Source organism: Rhinolophus sinicus, linkage group LG05, assembly GCF_036562045.2.
Source record: "Rhinolophus sinicus isolate RSC01 linkage group LG05, ASM3656204v1, whole genome shotgun sequence".
NCBI classification, from domain to species: Eukaryota; Metazoa; Chordata; class Mammalia; order Chiroptera; family Rhinolophidae; genus Rhinolophus; species Rhinolophus sinicus.
Window position 1 is genome coordinate 83335727 of NC_133755.1, and position 23233 is coordinate 83358959.

Below are 23233 nucleotides of genomic sequence, written 5' to 3' on the forward strand. Positions count from 1 at the left end.
ACAGTATATACATTCAGCCGACATAATTCACAGGGTATGTATTATGGTTTTTATTAAACTATTTGGGAGAGCTGGGGTATGTGAGTTGGTTGGGGCAGACGGGCATTTAGGTAAGGTCCTAATCTAAGCTTACTTTAGCCTTTGAAATACTGACTGATTGCAACTTTACCCAAGGTTTAAACTGATTAAAGAAAGAAGATGTAGAATCTTTACCTTTTTTTAATTTTTTTTTTTATGTTTACGTATTTTTAAAGCTAATTAGGACTAGATAGTGACTAAAGAATGAAGTGTTTATAGCTGGATGAAGTCTTACTTTTATGTTTGGATCTTCATCATTACCTTTAAGGAGCGAATTTACCATGTGTCATAGAGTTCATCCTGTTCTCTCTGTACTTGCTTCCTAGGACCTAAAACCTAGTAATCTAGCTGTGAATGAAGACTGTGAGCTGAAGGTAAGATGAGGAGACAGTGGTAATTGTTTGTTTCACCTCGTAACTGTATGTTTGATTAACCAGGCAGGTTTGTATAGGGAATGGCTTATAAGCCATGACTTACAAAAATTCATATTGTCCTTAGGAATATCAGACTTTGAAATTTAAGCCATAGACTTACTGAGCTTTTGTTTTAAGTGACATTGAAGGTGGCATCAGGTATTTTGTTTTCATTCTAGAAGTTAAATTAGAAATTCAATATATTAGTTATAATAAAGGAAAATTATAGTCTGAATATCAAGTAAGCAATCCTGAAGAGGTAATTATTAGGTTAAATAGGTTCCTAAGAAAAAAGTGGCATTAATCTACTCATTCAAAAGAATTCAAATAAAAGATAGATTGTCTATAAAGAGCAAGCAGCTCTGAAAATTTTTTTGTTTCATTTTTTACTCAATGTTTTTGAAACAACTTACATATAATAAAATGCATCCTTTTAAGTATACATTTGACAAATTCATATGTGCATGTAACCAGCAACACAATTAGGATAAGGGAACATTTCCATCACTTGAGGAAGTTCCCTGTGCCCCGTTCCTGGCCAGTCCCCACCCCCACCCCTAATCCTGGCCACAGCCAACCACCAATCTGCTTTCTGACGCTGTAGAGCAGATTTTTCTGGAGTTTCATGCAAATGGAATCATACAGTATTTTTGTGTGTATGTCAGACTTCTACTTAGTATAGTATTTTTGAGATTTATCTGTATTGTGTGTATCCGTTGTGCATTCCTTTTGATTGCTGAGCAGTATCCACTTTAGGAATGTACCACAACGTACTCGCCCATCTGTTGATAGACATTCGCCTCAGTTCTGGTTTGGGGCTGTTACAGCTGCTACGAAGATTCATATGCAAGCTTTAGTGTGACATTTGTCTTCATTGCTCTGGGGTAAATACCCAGGAGTGGCATTCTTCTTTCACTTTTTGTAATTTCGTTTTTTTAAAATTCTTACTGTGTTTACCATGCATTCTAAGCATGGACCAGGAAATATGTTCATGAAAGTGCGATATTGTTCTCCCTTTTTGTAAGGCACTAGAGTTCCCTCCTGCTTTGTAAGTCTTAGGACTTTGACTCTTTCAGTGCCTGATTTCTCTTCTCTCCCTTAGATCTTGGATTTCGGACTGGCTCGACACACAGATGATGAAATGACAGGCTACGTGGCCACTAGGTGGTATAGGGCTCCTGAGATCATGCTGAACTGGATGCATTACAACCAGACAGGTATGGCTTCCATTGGTTATTTAGGGCCATATTAACACGATGTTGGGTGTATTAGGGATTCTCAGAAGGAGAGATGGTGGGACTGGGAGGAAACATCTTTTCTTCCCTCAGTGATCATTTTAAAGTCCACAAATAGAAAATATTTCAGTTGCTCAGGTAGAGAAAGTGGGGCTTAACATACAGCTTGCAGACTTTGTGCTTTAGCAGTTGGATTTTTCTTTATTTAGAGTTTTCAACTCATTCTCTGCGTACTTCTGCCCGAAGACAATGGGTTCATAATCTTACCTCTCAATATCAGTTAGGAGAATCCACCATTTCTACCAATGAGAAACTTTTGCCCCTTGGTGAACAGCTGATTTCTCTTGCCTTAATTATGTTTTGACTTATCCCACCTATGAAGCCCTTTAATAGGGTGAAGGTCTTAATGATTTTATTTATTTCTGTAAAAATAGTATGATTGTTGAACCTCAGATGTCTTAAATATGAATTTGAGTGTTTCACCCCTAGTTATAGTTTCATCTGTGGCCAGGTATGATACTAGTGACATTGTATGCACTTTTATTTCTCTTTAATTTTGCCAGTTGATATTTGGTCAGTGGGATGCATAATGGCGGAGCTGTTGACTGGAAGAACGTTGTTTCCTGGTACAGACCGTATCCTTTAAAAGGTTTTGGATTCTTGTTTCTTAACTGTCTTCCAGTGTCCATGGAAGTATATGACTTTTACCTGTCTCTGGGAAACATTCTGTTACTTGCTTTTATAGTCCAGATATGTGTAATGAGACCTGCCCTCTTGCTGAGATCTTGCCTTGCCAAGAAAAAGGCTTCAGTTTACTTTTGTGAGTTGGAGCAATTCTTCATAAGCTGGAAAACCCTTTAAAGCTTTCATATGTCATCTTTTTGCAGTGAGTTTCTTATTAATATTCCGCAAGCCGAGCATATTCATGAGAAGCTCTAGATCTCAATGGCTGGTTTAGTCGGCTTGTACAAACACTTACTGAGCACAAGATACCCGCTCATAAATCAGGGGTGTCTGTTTTGTATGTTTGGTTTACATATTAAAAAGGCTATGTTTGGTAATGCTATACCTGCTAACTCTTGTTTTGTTTGTTTAATAGCAAATAATAAACGCAAGAAATGATAAGGTCAGCCTGTCGTGCGCCTTTATTTTTCCAGCACAACTTTGTTTTTATCCCAGATTGTATCCAATCCATAACTGACGTCCAAGTTTGTGGTCTAGTCAATGACTTATCATGGCCCCTGTATTTTACCCACTTTCCAAGCTGCTGCATGCCTGTTTCACGGGTTAGTATAATATCATCAAAATGTGCTTTGTTGGAGCTCTTATCAGTACCACTCAGTGAAGATGTTTAGGTGAGAAAGAAGGTTGAAATCCTATTTCTAGAATTAGTTTGAGGATTTTTGTGAAACTCACTCGACTAGGCACCAGTGGGTTTGGTTGGGCTTGTAGAGGTGCTGCGATTCCCTGTGTCCTGTCGTCTGAGGCCTAAGAGCTGTTCCAGCCCCTCACCTGCGCAGACTCACTGCTTCATAAACCAGTATCGTTTCACTTGCTTACAGTTTGGGATGTGCTTCTATGGTAGCTGTGGTGTTCGTGGATCTATCTATGCACCTATTCTGTCTTCTTCAGAGAAAGTCCTCGTGAGCTGCAAAACCTCTTCCCCCAGGTGAAGCTGTTTATTTCCCTCTGAATATTGCTGGATGGGAAGAGTCAGTCTCCTCCTACTTACCTATTTCTCCTCATCTCCAGATCTGAAGTTAGTTCAATACCTTGTGTTTTCCCTTTGGCTGTTGCTTCATTCAGTTTACATCCGTTTCCTAGAAATTTGGTCTGTACATTACAGTCCACACTAAGAGCATTGGGGAAAATTTGTAATTCTCCTTTTCCTCAGGTGCACACCTCTGAGTCCCATCCTTTAGTGTGTCTGCCTGAGCACATTGCTCTAAGTCTGTCCTCTGTTCCCTTCTCCCCTTCCTCCTCTTCCTGTCTGTACCTCCGTCTCCCTTCAGTTAGTCATACACACTCGTACCACACCACAGACAGACTGGTGGAGAGAGCCGGGCAGCCGAGCATCCTGGGGAAGGGCACGCGCTCTGCAGGCAGCCTTTCTGGGGTCAGATCCTAGTAGCTCATTTCCTGCAGCTGTGTGGCTTTGAGCAGCTTTCCTCAGCTCTGCCTCTTGGTTTCCTGAACGATAAATAGTGATCACAGAACATCCCTCATAAGGGGATTGTGAGGTAATATCTGGGAAGTCCTCAGAACAGGAATTGTTAGCCATCGTCTTCCTTCATGATCTTCGGGAAGCAGTCTCTCCCCTCATCTGCCCAATTTGTCATCTACCTATGAATCATTACAGGATGACTCAGTTTTTGTAAAATTTTGTGACAGGGAGTAAAAGATGGATCCGCTTGGCAGGCTACTGCTAGAAAGTCTTTAAAGTCATCGTGCCAGGGCCCTCTGGACCCACTCCAGAGATGGCTGCCTGCTCCCTGATGGCTGGACTCTTTTAGAATGCTAACTTACACCCTGTGAAAAGTCTTCCCTTCATGTATGCATCTTTTCCTTCTGTGAGCTTTAGCTGGAAAACCGAGTATTAACCTTTTTACTAGGATAATACATGAGAATTCATTTCAAACTTATTATTGTAGTAGTACCCTGTTTCTCTTCTATTTGGCTCTTTTTCAGACAGATGTTCTTCTGGATTGCGAAAATCAAATTCCGAGGAGTTGTATTTGTAACATACATAACCCCCAGCTTGTCAGTTACCATCTCTGTGGATGTCACTTTGGTGCCTGACAAGGAAAGAGGACAGTGTTTTCTATTATTTTTTCTTACCTGAAGTGTGCAATCGCTTATATTCTAGAGTAGTGGTTCTTTTTCTCTCATTGTGCACCTGAATACTTCGGGGAGCTTTTAAAAACTCCAGCTGCCTCGGCACCACCCCAGTGGCTCAGCTTCAGTTGATGTGGGTCAGAGCGTAGGGCTTGGTATATTGAACTCCCCAGTCAATTCTTGTGTGAGCGGGTGTGGAGTACGACTAGAGTTTAACCCAGTTGAATTTTCATTTTCACCTTTCCGGCTGATCCTGGAAAAGTTACTTAGTTAGCAGTCTTGTCTCTCTCTCTCTCTTTTTTTTTTTTTTAAGTGCCAATGAGATCAGAAAGTTAGGAATCTAGAATTATCCACTTGGGGGCATAGAAAGAGGTTAGAAAACATCTAGTTGAACCTCGTTTTTATAGATGAAGAAACCAAGACCCAGAGAGAATAGATCTAAACCTATTACTATGACTCAGGTCACAATTTCTTTCCAATACTCTTATTTGTTGCCCATTTCCCTGATTTCTATAATAGAACTCCTCCTCTTAGAACCTTTGGAGGATGAGCTGGCCCCACACACTCTTCATCCTTTGCTCAGCTATTGTTTCTTAAAGAAAGGCATGGAGCGACTGGTTTCTAAGTACAGCTGAATGCTGAGGTCACGTCTAGAGCGTGCTCTTTATTTGAGTGCACAGTTTTCTCCCTATTTTCCTCGTTTATTAATCGTTTTGCATTTGGAACTGATGGTTTTAGCTTCTATATAAGAACTCGGTAATAGAACTTTCTCTGGTGTTACAAATGGCTTCGATCTGTGCTATACAAGTGGTGGTTGGTAGCCACCGGCCACATGTGGCTATTAAGCACTTCAAATGTGGCCAGTGAAACATAGGAACTGAATGAAGAATATTTTTGTGGTAAACCGGATTAAAATAAAATTTGCCATTTAAACCATTTTTAAGTGTTCAATCCTGTGGTGCTAATTATATTCACAAAATTCTGGAACTATCACTACCATGTATTTCCAAAACATTTCATCACCCCAAACAGAAACTGTACCCATTCTTCCCTCCCACAGCCTCTGGTTACCTCTTTTGTACTTTCCATTTCTGTGAATTTGCTTATTCATCCATGTTCTAGCAGGTTTCAGAAATTCATTCCTTTTGATGATTGAACACTATTGTATTCTAACATACACACATATATATACATGTGTGTATGTGTGTGTATCACATTTTGTTTATCCATTCTGTTCATAGACACGTGGGTTGTTTCCACCTTTTTGGCAATTGTGAATAGTGCTGCAGTGAACACTGACATACAAGTATCTGTTTTGAGTCCCCACTTTCAATTCTTTGGGATACATATCTAGGAGTGGAATTGGTGGTTCATGTGGTAATTCTATGTTTAGCTTTTTTAGGAGCTGCCAAACTGTTTTCCACAGCAGCTGTGCCATTTTACATGCCAATCAGTGATATATGAACAGTTTCTCCACATCACCAATACTTGTGCTTTTCTTTTCCCTTCCCCTTTCCCTCTCCCTCCTTCCTTCCTTCTTTATTATAACCATCCTAGTAGGTATAAAGTGGTATCTCTATGTCGTTTTGATTTATATTTCCCTAATAACTAATAATGTTGAGCATCTTTTCCTGTGTTTACTGCCATTTGTATATATATATCTTTTTCAAGAAATATATATCAAGTCCTTTACCCATCTTTTAATTGGGTTGTCTTTTTGTTGCTGAGTGTTAGGAGTTCATTATATATTCTGGATCCTAAACCTTTATTAGATACATGATTTGCAAATATTTTATCCCATTCTGTGGGCTGTCTATTCACTTTCTTCATAATGTCCTTTTATGCATAAAAGTTTTAATTTTGATGAATTCCAGTTTATTTTTTTCTTTTGTTGCTCCTGCTTTCGGTGTCACCTAAGAATGTATTACCAAATTGAAGGTCATGAAGATTTACTGTTTTCTACTAAGAGTTTTATGGGTTTATCTCTTACACTTAGGTCTTTAATCCATTTTGAGTTAATTTTTTTATATGATGTGAGGTTAGGGGTCCAGTTTTATTCTTTTGCAAGTGCAAATCCAGTTGTTCCAGCATCATTTGGGCTCCCTTGTAATTCCATATGAATTTGAGAATGTGCTTTTCCATTTCTGCAAAAAACATTGTTGGAATTTTGATAGAGATTACATTGAATTTTTAGATCACTTTGGGTAATGTTGACATCTTAACACTGTCAAGTATTTCTATCCAGGAATAGGAGATGTCTTTCCATTTATCTAGGTCTTCTTTAATTTCTTTCAGCAATGTTTTCTAATTCTCAGTGAAGAACTCTTTTACCTCCATGGTTAAATTTATTCTTAGGTATTTCATTTTTTTGATGTGATTGCACATGGAATTGTTTTCTTTATTTCCTTTTCAGTTTGTTCATTGTTGGTGTGTAGAAACAGAACTGATTTTTGTGTGTTCCTGTACCCTGCAACTTTGCTCAATTTGTTTATTAGCTCTAGTAACTTTCTTGTACATTGTTCAATATTGTTTATATGTAGGATCATGTCATCGGTAAATAGAGATAGTTTTACTTCTTCCATTCCAATTTAGATGGCTTTAATTTGTTTCCTCTTGTGTAATTGTTCTGGCGAGAACTCCCAGTACAATGTTGTTCTGAATAACAGTGGGGAAAGGGGGCGTCCTTGTCTGGTTCTTACCTTACAGGGAAAGCTGTCAGTCTTTCACCACTGAGTATGATTTCAACTGTGTGTTTTTCATAAATGCTTTTTATCATGTCAGGGAAGTTTCCTTCCATTCATACTTTTATGAATGTTTTTATCTGGTCTGAATTTTAAATCTCATTAGACTTTATTTAGATTACATTTAAATGTAATCACCTGTGGTTACTGATATTCTATTGGACGGTGCAGTTTTAAGTGTCTGCAAGTCTTCCTATTTTACCTTTTTCTCATTATTTTTGTGATTAGTCTTTTTCTTGAGAGATTCTTTTGGTACTCGTTAATAATCCCTGGAGTTCCCCTAAAGATACAAGAAATACTAATTTTTGTCTTAAAGCTAATTTTACATTGTTAGGTTAGAAATTACTTTTCGTCTGGCTATAGAACCCTTCCAACTAGCTCAAAATAGTGTAATTTTTTTAAAAGAATGAAGCCCTTCTTTATAAGTCTAGTTGACTAGGTATATCAAGTAGACACAGCTGACAAGTACAGTGCTAACTTACTTCAAAAACCACTGATTTTTTAAGCATGAACCCGTTAGGAAATGTTATTCCTACTGCTAAACAGTCTGCAGCCTAAGAAAGAGAGAAAATGAGTTTCGTGGCCCTGTTACACATCAAATACTGTTTTCTCATCCTGAGATCACAGCCTTGGTTTACTGTTGTTTTCCTTTCCTACGTAGTCATATGAATTTCCTTCGTGTGTAAAACTTTTTCTTCCTTTCATTTTAATAGAAATGGTATCCTTAGGATAGTAACGAGAACATAATGGGGCTGTTGAATTATCGCCCGCGTGGCCATCAGCATGCTGCCCTCCCCCATATGAATTCTTAGGGTATTACATTTACTCCGTAATTCTACTGTGTTCATTTCAACTTTTGATTTTTTTCAAACACTTGCTGAAATGCTTCAGACATAAAAAAGACAAAGAACAGTAAATGAGCACCTATGTTTATATAACCCAGATCATGAGAGAAAGCATTGCCAGGAAAGCTAAAACTTCTGGTGGACCCCTTCCTGTCACGTCTACCCCTCACTGCCAGACATTGGTTTCAAATATTCTCTCATTTTTAAAAAGCAGTTGTACTTTAGACACTAAAAGCAAGTGTCCTGATAAAGGTTGAAGAAGAAACATATTTTATTAGGTTGTTATCTGCCTTGCTTTCTCTAATTGGTTTGTCCACAAACCTCAGTGCCTTCAGAAATGTTCTTTGTGTGACAGTGAAAACAACCACTTTGATGACCAAGTAGGGAAGCAGGAGGCTAAGGCTCATTCTGGTCCGTCCGTTCTGTCACCACGAGAATTTCCTGCTCTCCGAAGATCAGTGTTTTGCTTTTGCCCCATGACGATTTTTTTTTTTTTTTAATTGAAAACTGCTGCTCAGAAGCAGCAGTAGTTGCAGGTATGTCTTGCAACTGGTCCTTCTTTTCACATTCAACTCTTCGACCTGTGGAGGTTTTCTAGAAATTGCCTAGAATACTTAGAAGTGACTAGAATATTCCTCTTACTTTCCCTCTAGTTACCCCCATTACCCTTAAGTTTTTCTCTTCCTTTTCCGTTTGTTACAAAGGACCTAGTTTAAAGAGTAATCCGAGGCCTAAGTCCTTGTTTTAGGAAGAATCAGGAGATTTATGATCTACATTTTGATATTGTGATCATTATAATAAAACATATGGTAAAAATAACACCTATCTTGGGGAAAAAAAGGTTAAACCTCTTATGAAGGATGGCTTGCTGTGAAAAGAACTAATTGTCATAACGTGGTAAATTTTGCTTTGCTCTGCTATCTAGCTACTTGAAGCTCCTTCTGGCCTTAACTGCCTGGACAAATTGTAGTGGCCTTACAGTAGCTGGTACTATTAGAAGACTGACCTGTATTTCAGTGGATTTGCCAGCCCTTGGAGAACCTATGGTGATGTCTTCTGAGGTTTGCATGCTTTGACTTTCTTCATGCAAGTGCTTTTAGCTATTAAGTAGATTTTTCTTTGGCAATGTGTGTTTACTAATCTTGTATGTATTGGCTGTCATGCTCTACCAGCTCTCTTTTCCGTAGCACTTACACGCGCATGGCACAATATTTGTATACCCTTTATGGTGTAAACACTTCAGAGGGAGTGTGTGAGAACTAGTTAGGCCCAACATTGAATGATGCAGTTCGTATGTAGACTTTCCACAGAGGATAGTTTTTCTAGATTTTGAGAGCAAGGCAAAGAGATGGAGTTGAGTTGAAAAGCATATTATAGAATGTTTTGTCAAGTTAATATTGACTGAGCTGCTCTGTGGAAGGTTCTGTGGATAAGACGGTACCTGTCCCTCAAACCAGAATGATCAGACTCGTGGGAAGTGAGTTACAGGAGTTACTTGAACAAATGTCCACTCTCTGATTATAAAACAAGACTGAGTGATAAAAAATACTGTGATAGAGGTATAAATAAGTTACTGAGAAGAAGCAGGGATTAATTGAAACTCAAGATAACCAGGAAGACTCCATGGCAGAGTTCTCATTTAAGCAGGACTTGGAAGAGTAAATAAGAAGAGAAAAGGCTCGGTAGAAGGGGAGAATGGAGGGTATTCCTGTTTATGACTTGGGTAAAGAAGATGGAAGCCTAGCAGTGCCTGGAATATTTGTTATGAGTTTAAGCATTGAGTGCATTAAGGAATAATAGTTTGAGGCCAAGTCAGAAAAGCCTGATGCCAAGTCAGGGAGGGACCCGGATGTGAGGCTGAGGCACTGGGGCTTTATTTATTCTTCAGGCTTGAGATCGTTTCATGCTGGCAGAAGCGGGTGAAAGACATGGGGTCCCCCAGCTCACTGCAGTAGTGAGCTACTGTGACTAATGGGAATGGTATACCCTTCAGGTACGTTGGGGTGAAGTTAGGGCAGTTGAGAAACTCACAGCCCAGAGTCTTCTGTCTTCCTCGGAGGGAGTAGAAAACTTGGCTCTCACTTTCAGTGGTCAGACATCTCTGAAACAAGAGTACCAATCTCAGCAACGTTAGAGGTGAGTTGTGATGCACACATTGTAAAACTACCTGCTTGAGTTGAAGTAGTCTAGTTTTGTTTTGTTTTTCCTCATATGCGATATCCTTTATCTTGTAGGACAGCTGCCCAGTTCCATTTATTTCTGAAGAGTGTGAGAAATGTAAATGTTTGTAAACTGAATTATTTTAAATAAGCAAAGAGGATCTTGTACTAAATTCTATTGTAAAATAGTTATTTTCATTATTTGAGAGCAAGATCATATCCATCTTTGCTCTGTCCTCATTTGTATGCTTGACAATTTTTTCCTCCTCAAACCGGAACTAAGAAATCGGTATTGAAATTTTAACCTCCAGAATACATTGATTTTTGCCATTTGCAGATGACAAAGTTCTCTGTTCTTAATTCAGAAATAACTCACGTGAGTGGACTTTTTTTTTTTTTTTTTTTTTTTTTTTTTTTTTTTAAGGAGGGTGCAGCTCACAGTAGCCCACGGAGGAATCGAACCAGCAAACCTGGTGCTGCCAGCACCACGCTCTGACTAACTGAGCTAACCGGCCACCCCAGGACTTGTTTTTAATTTATCTTTGTTTGCTATAGAACGCATGTTGTTTAGGTCTAGGGTGGGGTTAGGCAAACCTTTTCCTAAAGGGCCAGATAGTAAATATTTTAGGCTTGGGGACCATGTGGTTTCTGTTGTAACTGCTCGGTTCTGCTGTGCAGGGTGAAAGCAGTAACTGACAGTACAGAAACGAATGGGCATGGCAGTATGCCAGTAAAACTTTATTTTCAGAACAGGCAGCAGGTTGGGATTTGCTGACTCCTGTCTAGAATTTTCTTCCACTTAAGTTAATTTCATATGTGGGGAAGAAAATAAAAAGAACAGGGTGAGATGCCAGTGATATTGCATAAGTAATTCCTGTATATTAGGCAACCGTGGCTTGCAGAGGCCCTTATTTTTAAGTTATGTTGTATTGCTTTTATATGTGTAATCAGAAGAAGAAATATTTTCTGCCATCCTCCCGTCCATCCTACTCTACCTTCTCCTCAAATATTTTGAGTGCCCATCATGTACCAGATGTTATGCTAAGCCCTGGGGATATGTGGTCAACAGGCAGAATGGCTTCTGCCCTCAGAGGGCTACAGATCAGCAGAGGTGACAGACAGTAAGCTAAGTAGTTACCGATTGCGGTAAGCACTGAGGTTTTCGAGCAGTGTGCTGAGATGGGAGTGGGGGGACTTCTTTATATAGAGCGTTGGGGGAGGCCTCTCTGACGAGGTGAGATTTAAGCTGAGACCTGACTTTGAGAAGGATCTAATCATGCAAAAAAACCTGACAGGTTTCTTGACAGGAATCAGAAGGTAATCATTCTCTCCTTTCCCCCGAATATCAGCATAGACACGGAGTAACTATTCCCATTGGCACAGAGATTATTAAAAGGTATTTCATAAGATGTTTTTTTCTCTCCCTTTTAATTTCCCTTCTAGGCAGGGCTCAAAGCAGTAAGAGCAAATGGAAGGTTTTGTCTTCCTGTTAACTTGGGCACATGCATTCTGAGTATACACGGAAGAGTTGGTTACCAGAATAAAGGTTTGGGTGCTGTGTCCGGTTACTTAGAGCCTTTGGGATGTGTGAATTTTGCTAATGCTGTTATGAGGGTGAAACCCCGTAGGTCCTGCTTTATTCGGGCACTCCTGAAGTTCATATGAATGCAGTGGGGGAGTGGGGCCCTCTGCTGGCTGTCACTCACAGTTCTCTGCCTGCGATGGCCAGTGCAGAGGGAGAGGTTGTCAGAGGGAACATAGACACGGTTGTCAGAGGCCGTGTCTGGGGGACACGGCCACGTGGTTAGGCTCTGGGAGCCTCACAGGCCCCTGTCATAGCCCAAGCTCCCTGGGCCAAGCCTGGGGGCGGATTGACAGGTAGGCTTGTACAGCCCTGGCTTCTGTGCTCTGTTGCTTCTTTCTTACCTGGGGCACCCTGCTTCCCACTGCTCTTTGCTTCCCTGGCGGCTGATGCTTTGGTGGAAGGCGAGGAGGCAGGTGTGGGCTGAGTACAGGGCCTGTGTGAAGCTCTGTGTTTCCCCTGCCGTCTGTGGCCCCGAGAGTCGCTTCACTTTCCTAATGCAGATGTTGACAGCTGCACAAAATGAATATAAGTTGGATATGTGTGTGTGTGATCACACTTTGACTCTTTGTACAGGAGGAGCGGGTTCTATTTGAAGTGACCATCTTTGCCTAGATTAATTCACCATTTTGGCTGGCTTTGGGGTTTTTAATTTTTGTTACGGGGGTATTTTGTTTGTTTGTTTGTTTGTTTTTGTTTTGTTTGTTTGTTTTCCATTTTTATTTTGTCCCAACATTTTCCTTTATAGTCCACCATTAGATATTGATCAGTTGAAGCTCATTTTAAGACTCGTTGGAACCCCAGGGGCTGAGCTTTTGAAGAAAATCTCCTCAGAGTCTGTGAGTTGATGCTTTGATTGTAATTACCTGCCCTGTTGGGCACCTCTGTCACTTGCCTTCCATCAATCTGTACTTTGAACTGGGGATGTTTGTAAGCACATGTGCCCTTTGCGTGCTGCCTCCCAGGATGAGGTGTGCGCGCGCATGCTTGCACACACGCGCACACACACACGGTCACATGCAGGAGTGTGTTTTGTTTTCTCTGTACCTGGGTGTGTACTTAGATCATGGAAGCTTGTATTGGGCAGTAATATCCCAGTAAATGAGATCTGAGATTCTAATTAATTCCAGGAGATTTTTTTTTTTAATTCCAAGAAATTAATGGAAAATCTGTCTCCGTTCTCCAGCCCCGACTTCGTCTTTCTCAGAAGCTTTACATATACTCCAGGGTTCTTTCTACATTTGGGTTGGTATTGGTTCTCAGAGCATGAGCTTCACCCTCTATTAGTCTAAGGTCATCACTAAAGAATAAAGGGTGCATTGTCTACACGCTATTGCCCTTTTCCGGAAGTTACTTACTTTTTATGCTTTTACAATAGACAACTTGCACATCCTGTGTGAAGTGTCACTTCCTAACGGGAGCGCCTCTCTACCCAGGCTCCAGACTGCCGGAGGTTCCATCGCACTCCTGACACCTCAGAGGCACAGGAGTCGGGTTGTAAACCCTTCCTCCCACAGCCTGCCTTTGTAATTACAAACTTGAATAACCTGAGAAAAAACTTTGGCGCTCATGCTTTCCTACCTCTATGCAGGCATTGGCAGAGAAGCCATGGGAATGCCACCCTACTTCCTTGGGCTGCGATTTCCTGCTGTTGGTCATTTTTTTGGGCAGGAGACATGAAAGAAATCATCAAAGCCTGGCCTTTGTCCTTTTCCCCTCTGGCTGCTGCCAGGCAGTTGGATAAAAGGGAAAAAAGAGCTGTAGAGCCAAGCCTCAGTGGTGCCCTCCTGGAGCCTCCTCCCAGCGTCTCTGACTGAAGGGGTCTTTGCCCAGTTGGGGAGACTGCTGGGTAGCTTGAGGCAGGCTGCAGCAGGTGAGTGTGAACTGTTCATCATCTCGCTGTCAGAAGAAAGAATAATGTCATCCTCTCCGTGTCTGGTACATTCCTTAAAAGGACCACAAAGCCCAGGGTATTTATGAATTTCCACACTGACGGACGTTGCTGGCCCTATTTTATTTTGTTCCATTTACTTATTGAAGAGGAGGAAGCCAAAGCACAGAAAGGCTGTGACTTGCCTGCGTCATATGCTGAGTCACTTGGCAGAGCTGAGCATGGATCCCACATGTTCTGATAACGCGATCTAAATTGTAATCTCATGCGATTGCACTGTTTTAAGTCATTGTCAGAGCTACTGACCACAGTGTCAACCGAAAGAGTGTTTTCTTTTCCTCTGTGAAATGCAGAAGCTGTGTTGGAGTAAAGCAAAGAAGATAAGCGAAGATGCTTAGAGAGGACAGTGCTTTTTGTTTTCAATGCATTTGCTTAGAAAGACTAGCTAATGGAGAGGATGTGAGGGCAGGGGAGTGGTGTTGAGCAGGAGTTGGGTTGAGTGCTAATGAGACTGAGCTAGCACGTTCATTCCCTGCCTGGGATGGTTCCAGCAGCTCTTTCTCAGTCCCCCTCCCACTCCCAGCCATCTGCCCTAGAGATACGTGCTGTTAGTCACAAGCATTTCTAAAAGAAAAGGTATGGGTCTAATAGTATTTATCATTAATCCATCACTTATTTTTAAGGAAGAAACACCAAGTGTCTGACCTAATATTGAGATGTCTTTATCTTATGTGAAGTAGAGCACATTATGTATTACAGAGCTCTAATATAGAGTTGGGCATGATAAAATTGAGTACCAGACTACAGAACTTGCTCCAATAATGTCGTATGCAGTATAGGAATAAGAAAAGGTGTTTTTTCCCTACATAGTTATGACGAGTGGGTAAAAGTAGTTTAAACATTCAAAAGGGTAGAAAAGATCAATTTGATTTTAGTGATACTGCCCAAGTACCAGTTTATCTTAAAAGTACATGATGTGTGGAACACATGATATGTAAATAAAGCCAGGTGAGTAAAATTGCTTAAAGATTTTAAACATTGAAAGGAAAATTCATTTTTGAAGGAATATAGTAAACAGAGAAAGGCAATAGTGATTTTCATTACTCCTGAAAAGTAGTGAAGTAGTGACGGCATCATTTATATAGAAATTCAGTCAATAAATAGTAGGACATTTTCTATAAGAAAACGCAATCATGGATGGGCTGATTGAGAGCAAGTGAGGGATGCCATGAGAAGGGGATAAACAGGTCATGATGGACGGCTAAGGAAATACAATTGTTTTGGTTGATGACCCAGCACCTACACTAATTAGTGAAAGAACGAAAAGTCATATTAAGAAAGCAAAAGCCCTTTAACTGACTCACTCTCACATTTTTCTCTAGAAATTTATACTTCCTAACTTCCTGACAAGAAGGGGATATTATAACCCATTTGACTAGAGGAGACAAAAACAGAAAATATACAGGCCCAGTATTTTTCCCAGGAAATGAGAGAGGTGGCAGGATTTTAACATTTTAAAACCCAAGTGGTACTCCATTGCTGGTTTACTTACTGACCCCTTTTGTTATTTCTCTTGGCATGCAGACTACTGTTTGTTATGTAATTTGTTTAAAAATCTAAACTTTGTTGTGAGAACTTGAAAAGAACTTCATACCACTTTTGGATATGCCAACCCCTGTTTTTGGGCTTAGGGTGGGACACACAGCCTAGCTGCTTCTTAGCGCCCGGCCTTGAACGTGTAGTTGTAGTAATCTGACTGCTGGGAAATTTGAGTTGAGAATGAGCTAAAGTGGAAAAAACACTGAGGGGAGCCACAAAGAAACGAAGTCACTTGCCCAGAGTGCTTAATGAAGATGCCGCTGCTGCTGACGAAGGACGTTAATAATTAGCAAGAAAGGGAATATAAAAAAGCTTTATTGAATTGTGTTGAGGGTTTTAAAAATCCCATCACTTCTGCTTTAACAGGAGTACATGATAAACTAACAGTTCTCGTAATATTTTGGAGGAAGGGGAACTGTGTTAAAACTGATGGGACAGTGAAAAGAGAAGTTTGCAGTACGGCTTACGTAGGTCCTTGTACTTCTGGAAGGCCTCCTATGCCTTTGTCATAACTGCAGAGTTCTGCAAACTTCGCGCCAGCTGTTGCGAGGTGAAGGCAGTCTGACCGCCTGTGAGAGACCTGTGGGAGAAGTCCCTGGCACATGCTGTAGCACCGCCAGCAGCCTGTGACTTGTATTTTGTCTTTGCCGTTGGCGTCTAACTTTCCCCTGTCTCCCCTTTCTTCATTTACCTGTGTGTTTGTGGCATGTATTTTAAATGTACCACTACTAATGTCTTTGAAACTTGGCATTGCTTATCAGCCCACACACCTACCTGTCTTACATTGGGGCCGGGCGGGGGGTGCCATGGAGAATCACCAGAACCTGTGCCACAAAAATTTAACCTCTTCCTTCAGTGGACCTATTGGATCTATTCTTTTGTCCAAAGTTGTATCATATTTTTCTGACTCATCTCCATTCACCCCACAAGCAAACAGGTTTTGGCCATCAGTACCTGAAAACAGTTCTCTGGCTGGCATCCTGGGCCAAGGGGGGCCTGAAATAGTTAATGTTAAAGATGATGCTAAAACCAAGGAAAAATGTTCTCATCCACACGGCCCGTCACTGGTACATGTTCCGTAACATGCCATTCACAGAAGCATGCAGCCGTGGGCTCTGGCCTGGGTGGGTGGGATGGGGGGAGTGGGTGTTTTGTTTGTCTGGGGGTGGCTTTTGGCCTTTTTGAAAACTCGAGAGTGATGTTTTGCACTGTGTTTAACAATGCCCTTGACTAGGCATCTAAGATATTAACCAGCTTCAGCAGATAATGCGTCTGACGGGGACACCCCCTGCTTATCTCATTAACAGGATGCCAAGCCATGAGGTGAGAACAAATAGACTGCACAGCAGACATGTCCTTCCGAAGGCCACGTGCTCATTTGATTGCCACTGTATAACCAACACGGTTTTTAATGTCACTGAATGCTTGCATGTGCCTTGAGGGCTACTGAGGGACCTGCTTGTGTGCTGTTTCAGGATGTTGGCATTTGGGATAAAATGTCATCCAGTTCTCTAGATTGAGAATATATATAATTGATAGACTTGTCCGTAGAAGATGACGTTACTTTGATATTTGGGTTTTATGAACTTAGTGCTCAAGAGGCTGTTTTGTGTTTTCCTAGTTTCTCTGCCTTGCAGGTAGGGTGTGCTACTATCTGATGACTTTCGGCCGGATGTGAAGTTAACCGAAGGCCATTAGCATGCATTCTTAGTCATCAAAAAATTTTTTTTAATGATCAAATGATCGTCATTAAAAAAAAAACACTATAAAATATCCAACACTAATAAGTATTATATGTAAAAGATATACAAATAATACAGAATAAATATGAACACTTACATAGGATTAGGTGCCCTTTTTTTACTAATTCTTAACTGCTTAATCTAACTCTAATTTTATCAACAGGGATGATTAGGGCACTGTTTCCTAAGGTGCCCTCAAGATTTTGGGGAACCTGGTTAGCATCCCAGAGATCCTTCCCAGCAGCTTTGTTTCTACTTCAGCTATATTCAGGTGGCCTTATTTATCTTCCTTTATCTTATTAGAGGGATGGCTATTCTCTGCATGAGAAAGGTCTGTCTCTCTTTACCTCTATTTTCCCTTCACCTGTTTATCTACGAGGTGTGATCAAACAATATGGTGAATGTTTAAATAAAAAAAGTTATTATAGTAAAAGACACATTGCCATTAATCCCCCTCAAAATACTCCCCCTCACTTCGAACACACTTATCCCACCATTCTTGCCACTTTCTGAAGCAGTTCTGGAAGTCCTCTTTTGTGAGTGTCTTTAGTTGCACTGTCATGGCTGCCTCGATGTCCTGAATCATTTTGACTTTGGGGAAGAGCCAGAAGTCGCATGGTGCCAGATCTGGTGAATAAGGTGGATGAGGACACAATGTAATGTTTTTATTCGACAGAAATTGCCGTGTACCAGAAGTGATGTGTGACGCAGAGCACTGTCATGATGGAGGATGATTTATGGCAACACTTTAAAACACACCTCTCAACCGTAGCTCATACCTGACTGACTGCACCAAACAAGCTGAAACTTGTTACACACTGTTACTAAAGTTCGATGTGCTGTTTCCTGTATTGAAGATCCCTGCCTTTCCATTGGTTGGCACTCAGCAGCAGCATTCACCGTATTTTGTGATCACAGCAGAAAGACTCCGTGTCACACATCGCTTCTGGTATATGGCAATTTCTGTCAAATAAAAACATTACGGTGTGTCCTCATCCACCTTATTCACCAGATCTGGCACCACGTGACTTCTGGCTCTTTCCCAAAGTCAAAATGACCATGAAAGGTAAATGTTTTGAATCAAGTCAGGATATCGAGGCAGCCACGACAGCACAACTAAAGACACTCACGAAAGAGGACTTCCAGAACCGCTTCAGAAAGTGGCAAGAATGATGGAATAAGGGTGTTCGAAGCAAGGGGGAGTATTTTGAGGGGGATTAATGGCAATGTGTCTTTTACTGTAATAAATTTCTTTTTTATTTAAACATTCACAGTATTTTTTGGTCACATCTTATATATGCTCAAGTAGGAAGGGATTACAGCCATGTAGATACTCAATTCCTAGAACTTTCGTTTTGAATTAGAAAGGTTCTCAACTGCTTTTCAAAGCGGCTGTCTCCTGCTTGCTGCACATACAGTGACTAAGAAGGTGCAGTTGCCCTGGCAACCAGAACTTTTTCTAACCTTGTATGTGGTGTGTGTGTGTGTGTGTATGTACTCGTACCTGTATTAAAACAAGAATTTTAAGGAGGAGGTTAAGAGATTCAAAGGAGTTCTATCTCAGCTACTCAGATGAACTGATCATGGGATTTATTCATTGAAACAGGGAAGGCCATAGACATAATTTAATACCTAATATCTGAAGCACACATTTATGAGTTACATTGTATTTATATGATCATTCTTAAGACCAGTTTTGTTTTTATCTTGATTAGAGCTGCCAGTCCTTGAAAGAATCTGGCACCTTAAGTTCCTTAGAATGAAATTCAGAAATTGGGAAGTTGAAACCTCCTTAGGACATGAGAGCAGATTTTCCTTTCTAAAGGCTTCAGTGATCGCAGCTAATGTTTACTGAACTCTCACTCTGATCCGAGTACTGTGCTAAGGAAGCACTGGTTTGTTATCTGTAATCCTTCCTTCAGCATGTGAGGCAGGCACTGTTACTAATCCCTTTTGACAGATGAGGAGCTCAAGACTTCAGAAGAATAAGTAACTTGTCCAAAGTGATAAAGTCAAGATTCAAACTCAAGCCTGTCCCACCCCAGGGACCAAACTTAGAACAGCTGTATTGGTAATATAAATGTTGTTTGTGTCAGAATTTTAGTTTGATGGTCTTTTATGAGTATTATCTTGCTTGAGCATCACAATAACCATATGATATAGGCAAGCCAAATACTAACACCTAATGTTAGTATTTTGCATCTAAGTTAATAGCTATGTTACTTGAGACTTCCCAAAGATGTAGCTTATAAGTGGTAGGGGAAGGCTTTCTGCCTAGGCCATGTAACTTAGAATCCACTATTCTTTATTACTCTTATTAAGTTGATTTAGTATTTTTAAAATGTGTTTGAGCCTCTTAGAATAATATACTAAGTAGCTTATGTTTACTTTCTTGTTAGCAAGATTACTTTGTTAGCAAGGTTTAATGTTGATATCCTTTTGACGTATTCAGAGCATCTCCTGAGATCAGCACCATCAAAAGACTCCCCGTCCTAGACTTTCTTTTGGAATACCAATTCCTGTGCCAACTTTAGCTTTTCAGGAAGGCTGTGTCAGGGAGGACTACTTCTTAGATATCTTGGCCTCATTTTTCAAACTTCTGATCCAATGATCAGAAAGCTAATGAAAGGGAACTTAATTGGTTAGCATTCTCCTCCCCTTGAAATAGAGAGATAGCAGGGAGATAAATACAGGTGGTGATCATGAATAAGGGTGGCAGTAAGAAGTCGTTATTGAACATCGAAGACCGCCATAAACACGGGAGCCAGCAGACTCTGTTAGTTAACACTTGTTCTCGACAGGACCGAGGTGCTCTGAGGGCAGTAGCATGGAACTAAGCCATTTTGAAAACCCTTTGTTTTTACAGGCAAGAAACTACATTCAGTCTTTGACCCAGATGCCGAAGATGAACTTTGCAAATGTATTTATTGGTGCCAATCCCTTGGGTAAGTTGACCATATCCTCATCTCATGGATATAAAATTGGTTATGATGTAACTTAGGGATTGGAAAGCCTATGACATGTGTTCACAACTGTGTCGTTTTGTGGCTTCCCAAGCTGAGGGGAAGAACAGCTGAATCACCGATGGGTGTTTGGTGAGCCCAGTGTGCCGTGCTCTGCTTGTAGCTTCCCGGTGCTACCGGTCCTGTCATCCTCATGTACTTTTCCCTTCCCTGCTTCTAACCTCAGAGACTTAACCATTCTCTCTTTGGGGAGCTAATTTGCCACCTCAGACTCTAAGGAGTGGCGCCATATTTCCTCCTGCCACCATCACTTCCAGGGTCCTTGACAAAGGGACGTAACAGGGATATGTACTGCCTTGGCTACAAAAGGAGTTGCTTTGTCCCTGAAAGCCAGGCACTGATGTGTGCTTCCATCGGCCCCCTGAAAGTGGAATCGCCTGAGGCTCTAATCCCCTGACTCCAGGAGAAGGCAGTGCACAGCGCTGTGTAATGAAGGACACAGAAAACCAGACCAGGCCTCCTGATAGGGCGGGAGCAGTGCTGTGATAATAGTATGATCCCCCTCTCCCTTCCTGAAGATTGTGTTACAGTGGGTCACCCTCTGCTCAAGGGTCCCAGCAGCTGTGCTTCACGTTTAGTTTTATCCTTCTGAGGGCTGGCAGCCCTGAGGACCTCTTCAGAAGTTGGAGTGAAGGCTAAGTGGTTTTACCTTTTCAAGTGCCTCACCCGCAGTGATTGTTGACAGTGGTTTCAGTGTTGGTGTGATAATTCTTATTATAGCAGAGATGGTCACACTCTCTGAAGTGCTGGGCAGTATGGCTGAGTTCGTGGCAGCCTCGGAGACGGAGAGTTTGTCAGATCTCAGCTGGGTCACGCTCGCATCCACAAACACATCAGAGTGTGGAGGATTCTCCTGGGTGGATTTAGGTACGCAGCTGCCCGGTGTGCTCCCACTGGCTTTGTATGATTTTCTTGAGCTGTTACCTCCCTCCAGGATCTGTGAGAAGCTCTCTTTAAGGAGAGTCGTAAGTACTCCAAGACTTTGGGAACTGATGCTGTATGCTGTAGCTTTCTTATCTGTCATTCTGTTCTGAGTTTTTGTTCATCATTTCAGCTCATGTTTTAGACGGCAGTGCTTACTGCCTGAGTTCCTGTTAGCCCACTCAGAGATGTGTTAATTCGTTTTTCTAGGGAAGAGGGGATATGTTCGCATTCCAGCAGCTTATTTAGGTCACATCCATCCTGATAGGTGTCCCTTTCTCTGGAATCGTGACATTTCAACGTTCCAAAGAACTAGATACCACTTAGCAATACAGACTGCCAGTGAGTGGAATGGAGGCTTTGGGCTTTGGCGGCGCGGTCCTCAGCACTGCGGTTCTCAGAATTTAAATGCCTGACAGCCCCCTGCCAAACAGCGATGTGATGTAAAGAGTCTCTTCTGGCAGACTTCTGAGAGCACGGTGTTACTGACCACAAACGCACCCAGCATATTAACTGAGCGGGATACACCAATAATGTAAATGTCGACATCTGTTTTGTCAGTCACTGACTTCATATTTCACCATTATTCTCAAAACATGACTTAAAACTTAAATTGCCCTTTGATGTAGTGTACGTATTTGTATCTGTCAAGATCTTAGAAGAATATTTTTCTTACCCCGACCTCCTTCCTCATCAAAGTATTGGTTATAAGGACATGGTGCTTTTTACCGTAGGGGTGGCAGAGAGTCACCATGGGATTCACACGACAGCTGGTAAGGTTTACTTTTTCTAAGAAAAGAAAAAGAATGTATGTCTAGGCAATTCTCCCAATGCTTTAAAGTGTAAACATAACAAACTTGAATTGACACATGAATATTCGCCTTGTTTCTCTGTCCCTCTGAAAACTGCCTTTCTCCTTCGGATGACTCTGAAGTCCAGGCTGCAGGACGGGGGTCTTTTACAGCCTCCACTGTACACAACAGTAGATCTCTTCAGGAAACTGTCTTCCCTTCACTCCCCTCCTACCCACTTCCACTCTTAAGGGATCATCAACAATTTGCAACACCTCAAAAGCCTTGTTTCACCAAAGTGATACCTATGGTCATGGAGGTACTTATCCTGCCACCATTCTGAAACTCAAAACATATTCGTTTGAAAGAATGAGAAAAACCACCACTCTGTGACCCCAAGTGAGACATTTGCTGTGAAGAAAAGTCAGTGGATGCTAGAAGCCTTAAGTGAAGGGAACGAATGGTACCCATGTGATGCCAGGTATCCCACAGATTAGTTGCTTAGGGCAAAAAAGAAACATCTTAACCCAGTGATCAAATTTAGCATCATTAATAACAGGACAGATGGCTTTAATGCACCATCAAGTACACAGAGTCACCCATGAAATATTCTTGCCAAAAATGTTTAGCCTAGTTCTTACCTAATTTTTAGATCTAAGATGGTCTCCAGGAAATACAAGGGGGAGAGGCAAACCAAGGTGTGGATACATGATGGCACCAAGAAGCAGTCAGACCAGTCCCTGACGATGGATGTTCTCAAGACACCTGTACGGTCTTTGAGGTCAGAGTTAGCAAGATCAGAGGTTAGAGGTGCAGGGATTTTTCTAGATTCAGGGAGACTAAAGAAACCCAATGAAAAACAGTGTATGGCCCTTAATTGGATTCTGGTTTGAACAAACTAGGTGGAAAAGACAACTTTGGAATTACTGGTTATTTTAACTTGAACTGGAAATTTTAACCTGAACTGGACTTTAGATGATATTTGGGAATTATTTATTTGTCAGATATAACCATTTTATGATTATATAGGAAAGTGTCATATTGTAATATTTAGGGATAAAGTATATGTCTATAATTTTATTTTTAAATGGTCCAGTAAAAAGTACATATATAGATAAAGAAATGTAAAATGTGAATTGTTGGATATGGGTGGTGAGCATAGGAGTATTCACTGTATTGTTTTGTATATTGAAATTTTTAATAGTGAAAATTTTTTTAAAATATCATTTTTTCCAAATACCATGTCTCTTACCCAGACATCCATGTAAAACCCCTCATTTTGTCCATCGTTTGAAGATGCATTTGATGAGTATTCATTTGTCTTCTGTTAGTAAATAAATAGTGAAGGGGGACAAAAAAGATGAAAACTTAAAAACTA

General features: G+C 40.9%; 1 protein-coding gene across 2 annotated transcripts in view; it reads left to right on the forward strand.

The window, feature by feature from the left end:
- MAPK14 (mitogen-activated protein kinase 14) overlaps positions 1-23233 on the forward strand; it is a 67297-nt gene that overhangs the window by 40286 nt on the left and 3778 nt on the right. Inside the window, exons 5-10 of one of the 2 annotated variants that reach the window (XM_019738749.2) lie at positions 5-34; positions 405-452; positions 1594-1708; positions 2290-2361; positions 12648-12727; positions 19987-20065. In XM_019738749.2, coding sequence (XP_019594308.1) covers positions 5-34; positions 405-452; positions 1594-1708; positions 2290-2361; positions 12648-12727; positions 19987-20065 — 424 coding nt within the window. Of the gene's footprint in view, positions 1-4; positions 35-404; positions 453-1593; positions 1709-2289; positions 2362-12647; positions 12728-16621; positions 16702-19986; positions 20066-23233 lie in introns of both variants that reach the window. The other variant, XM_019738750.2, reaches the window with a different exon arrangement.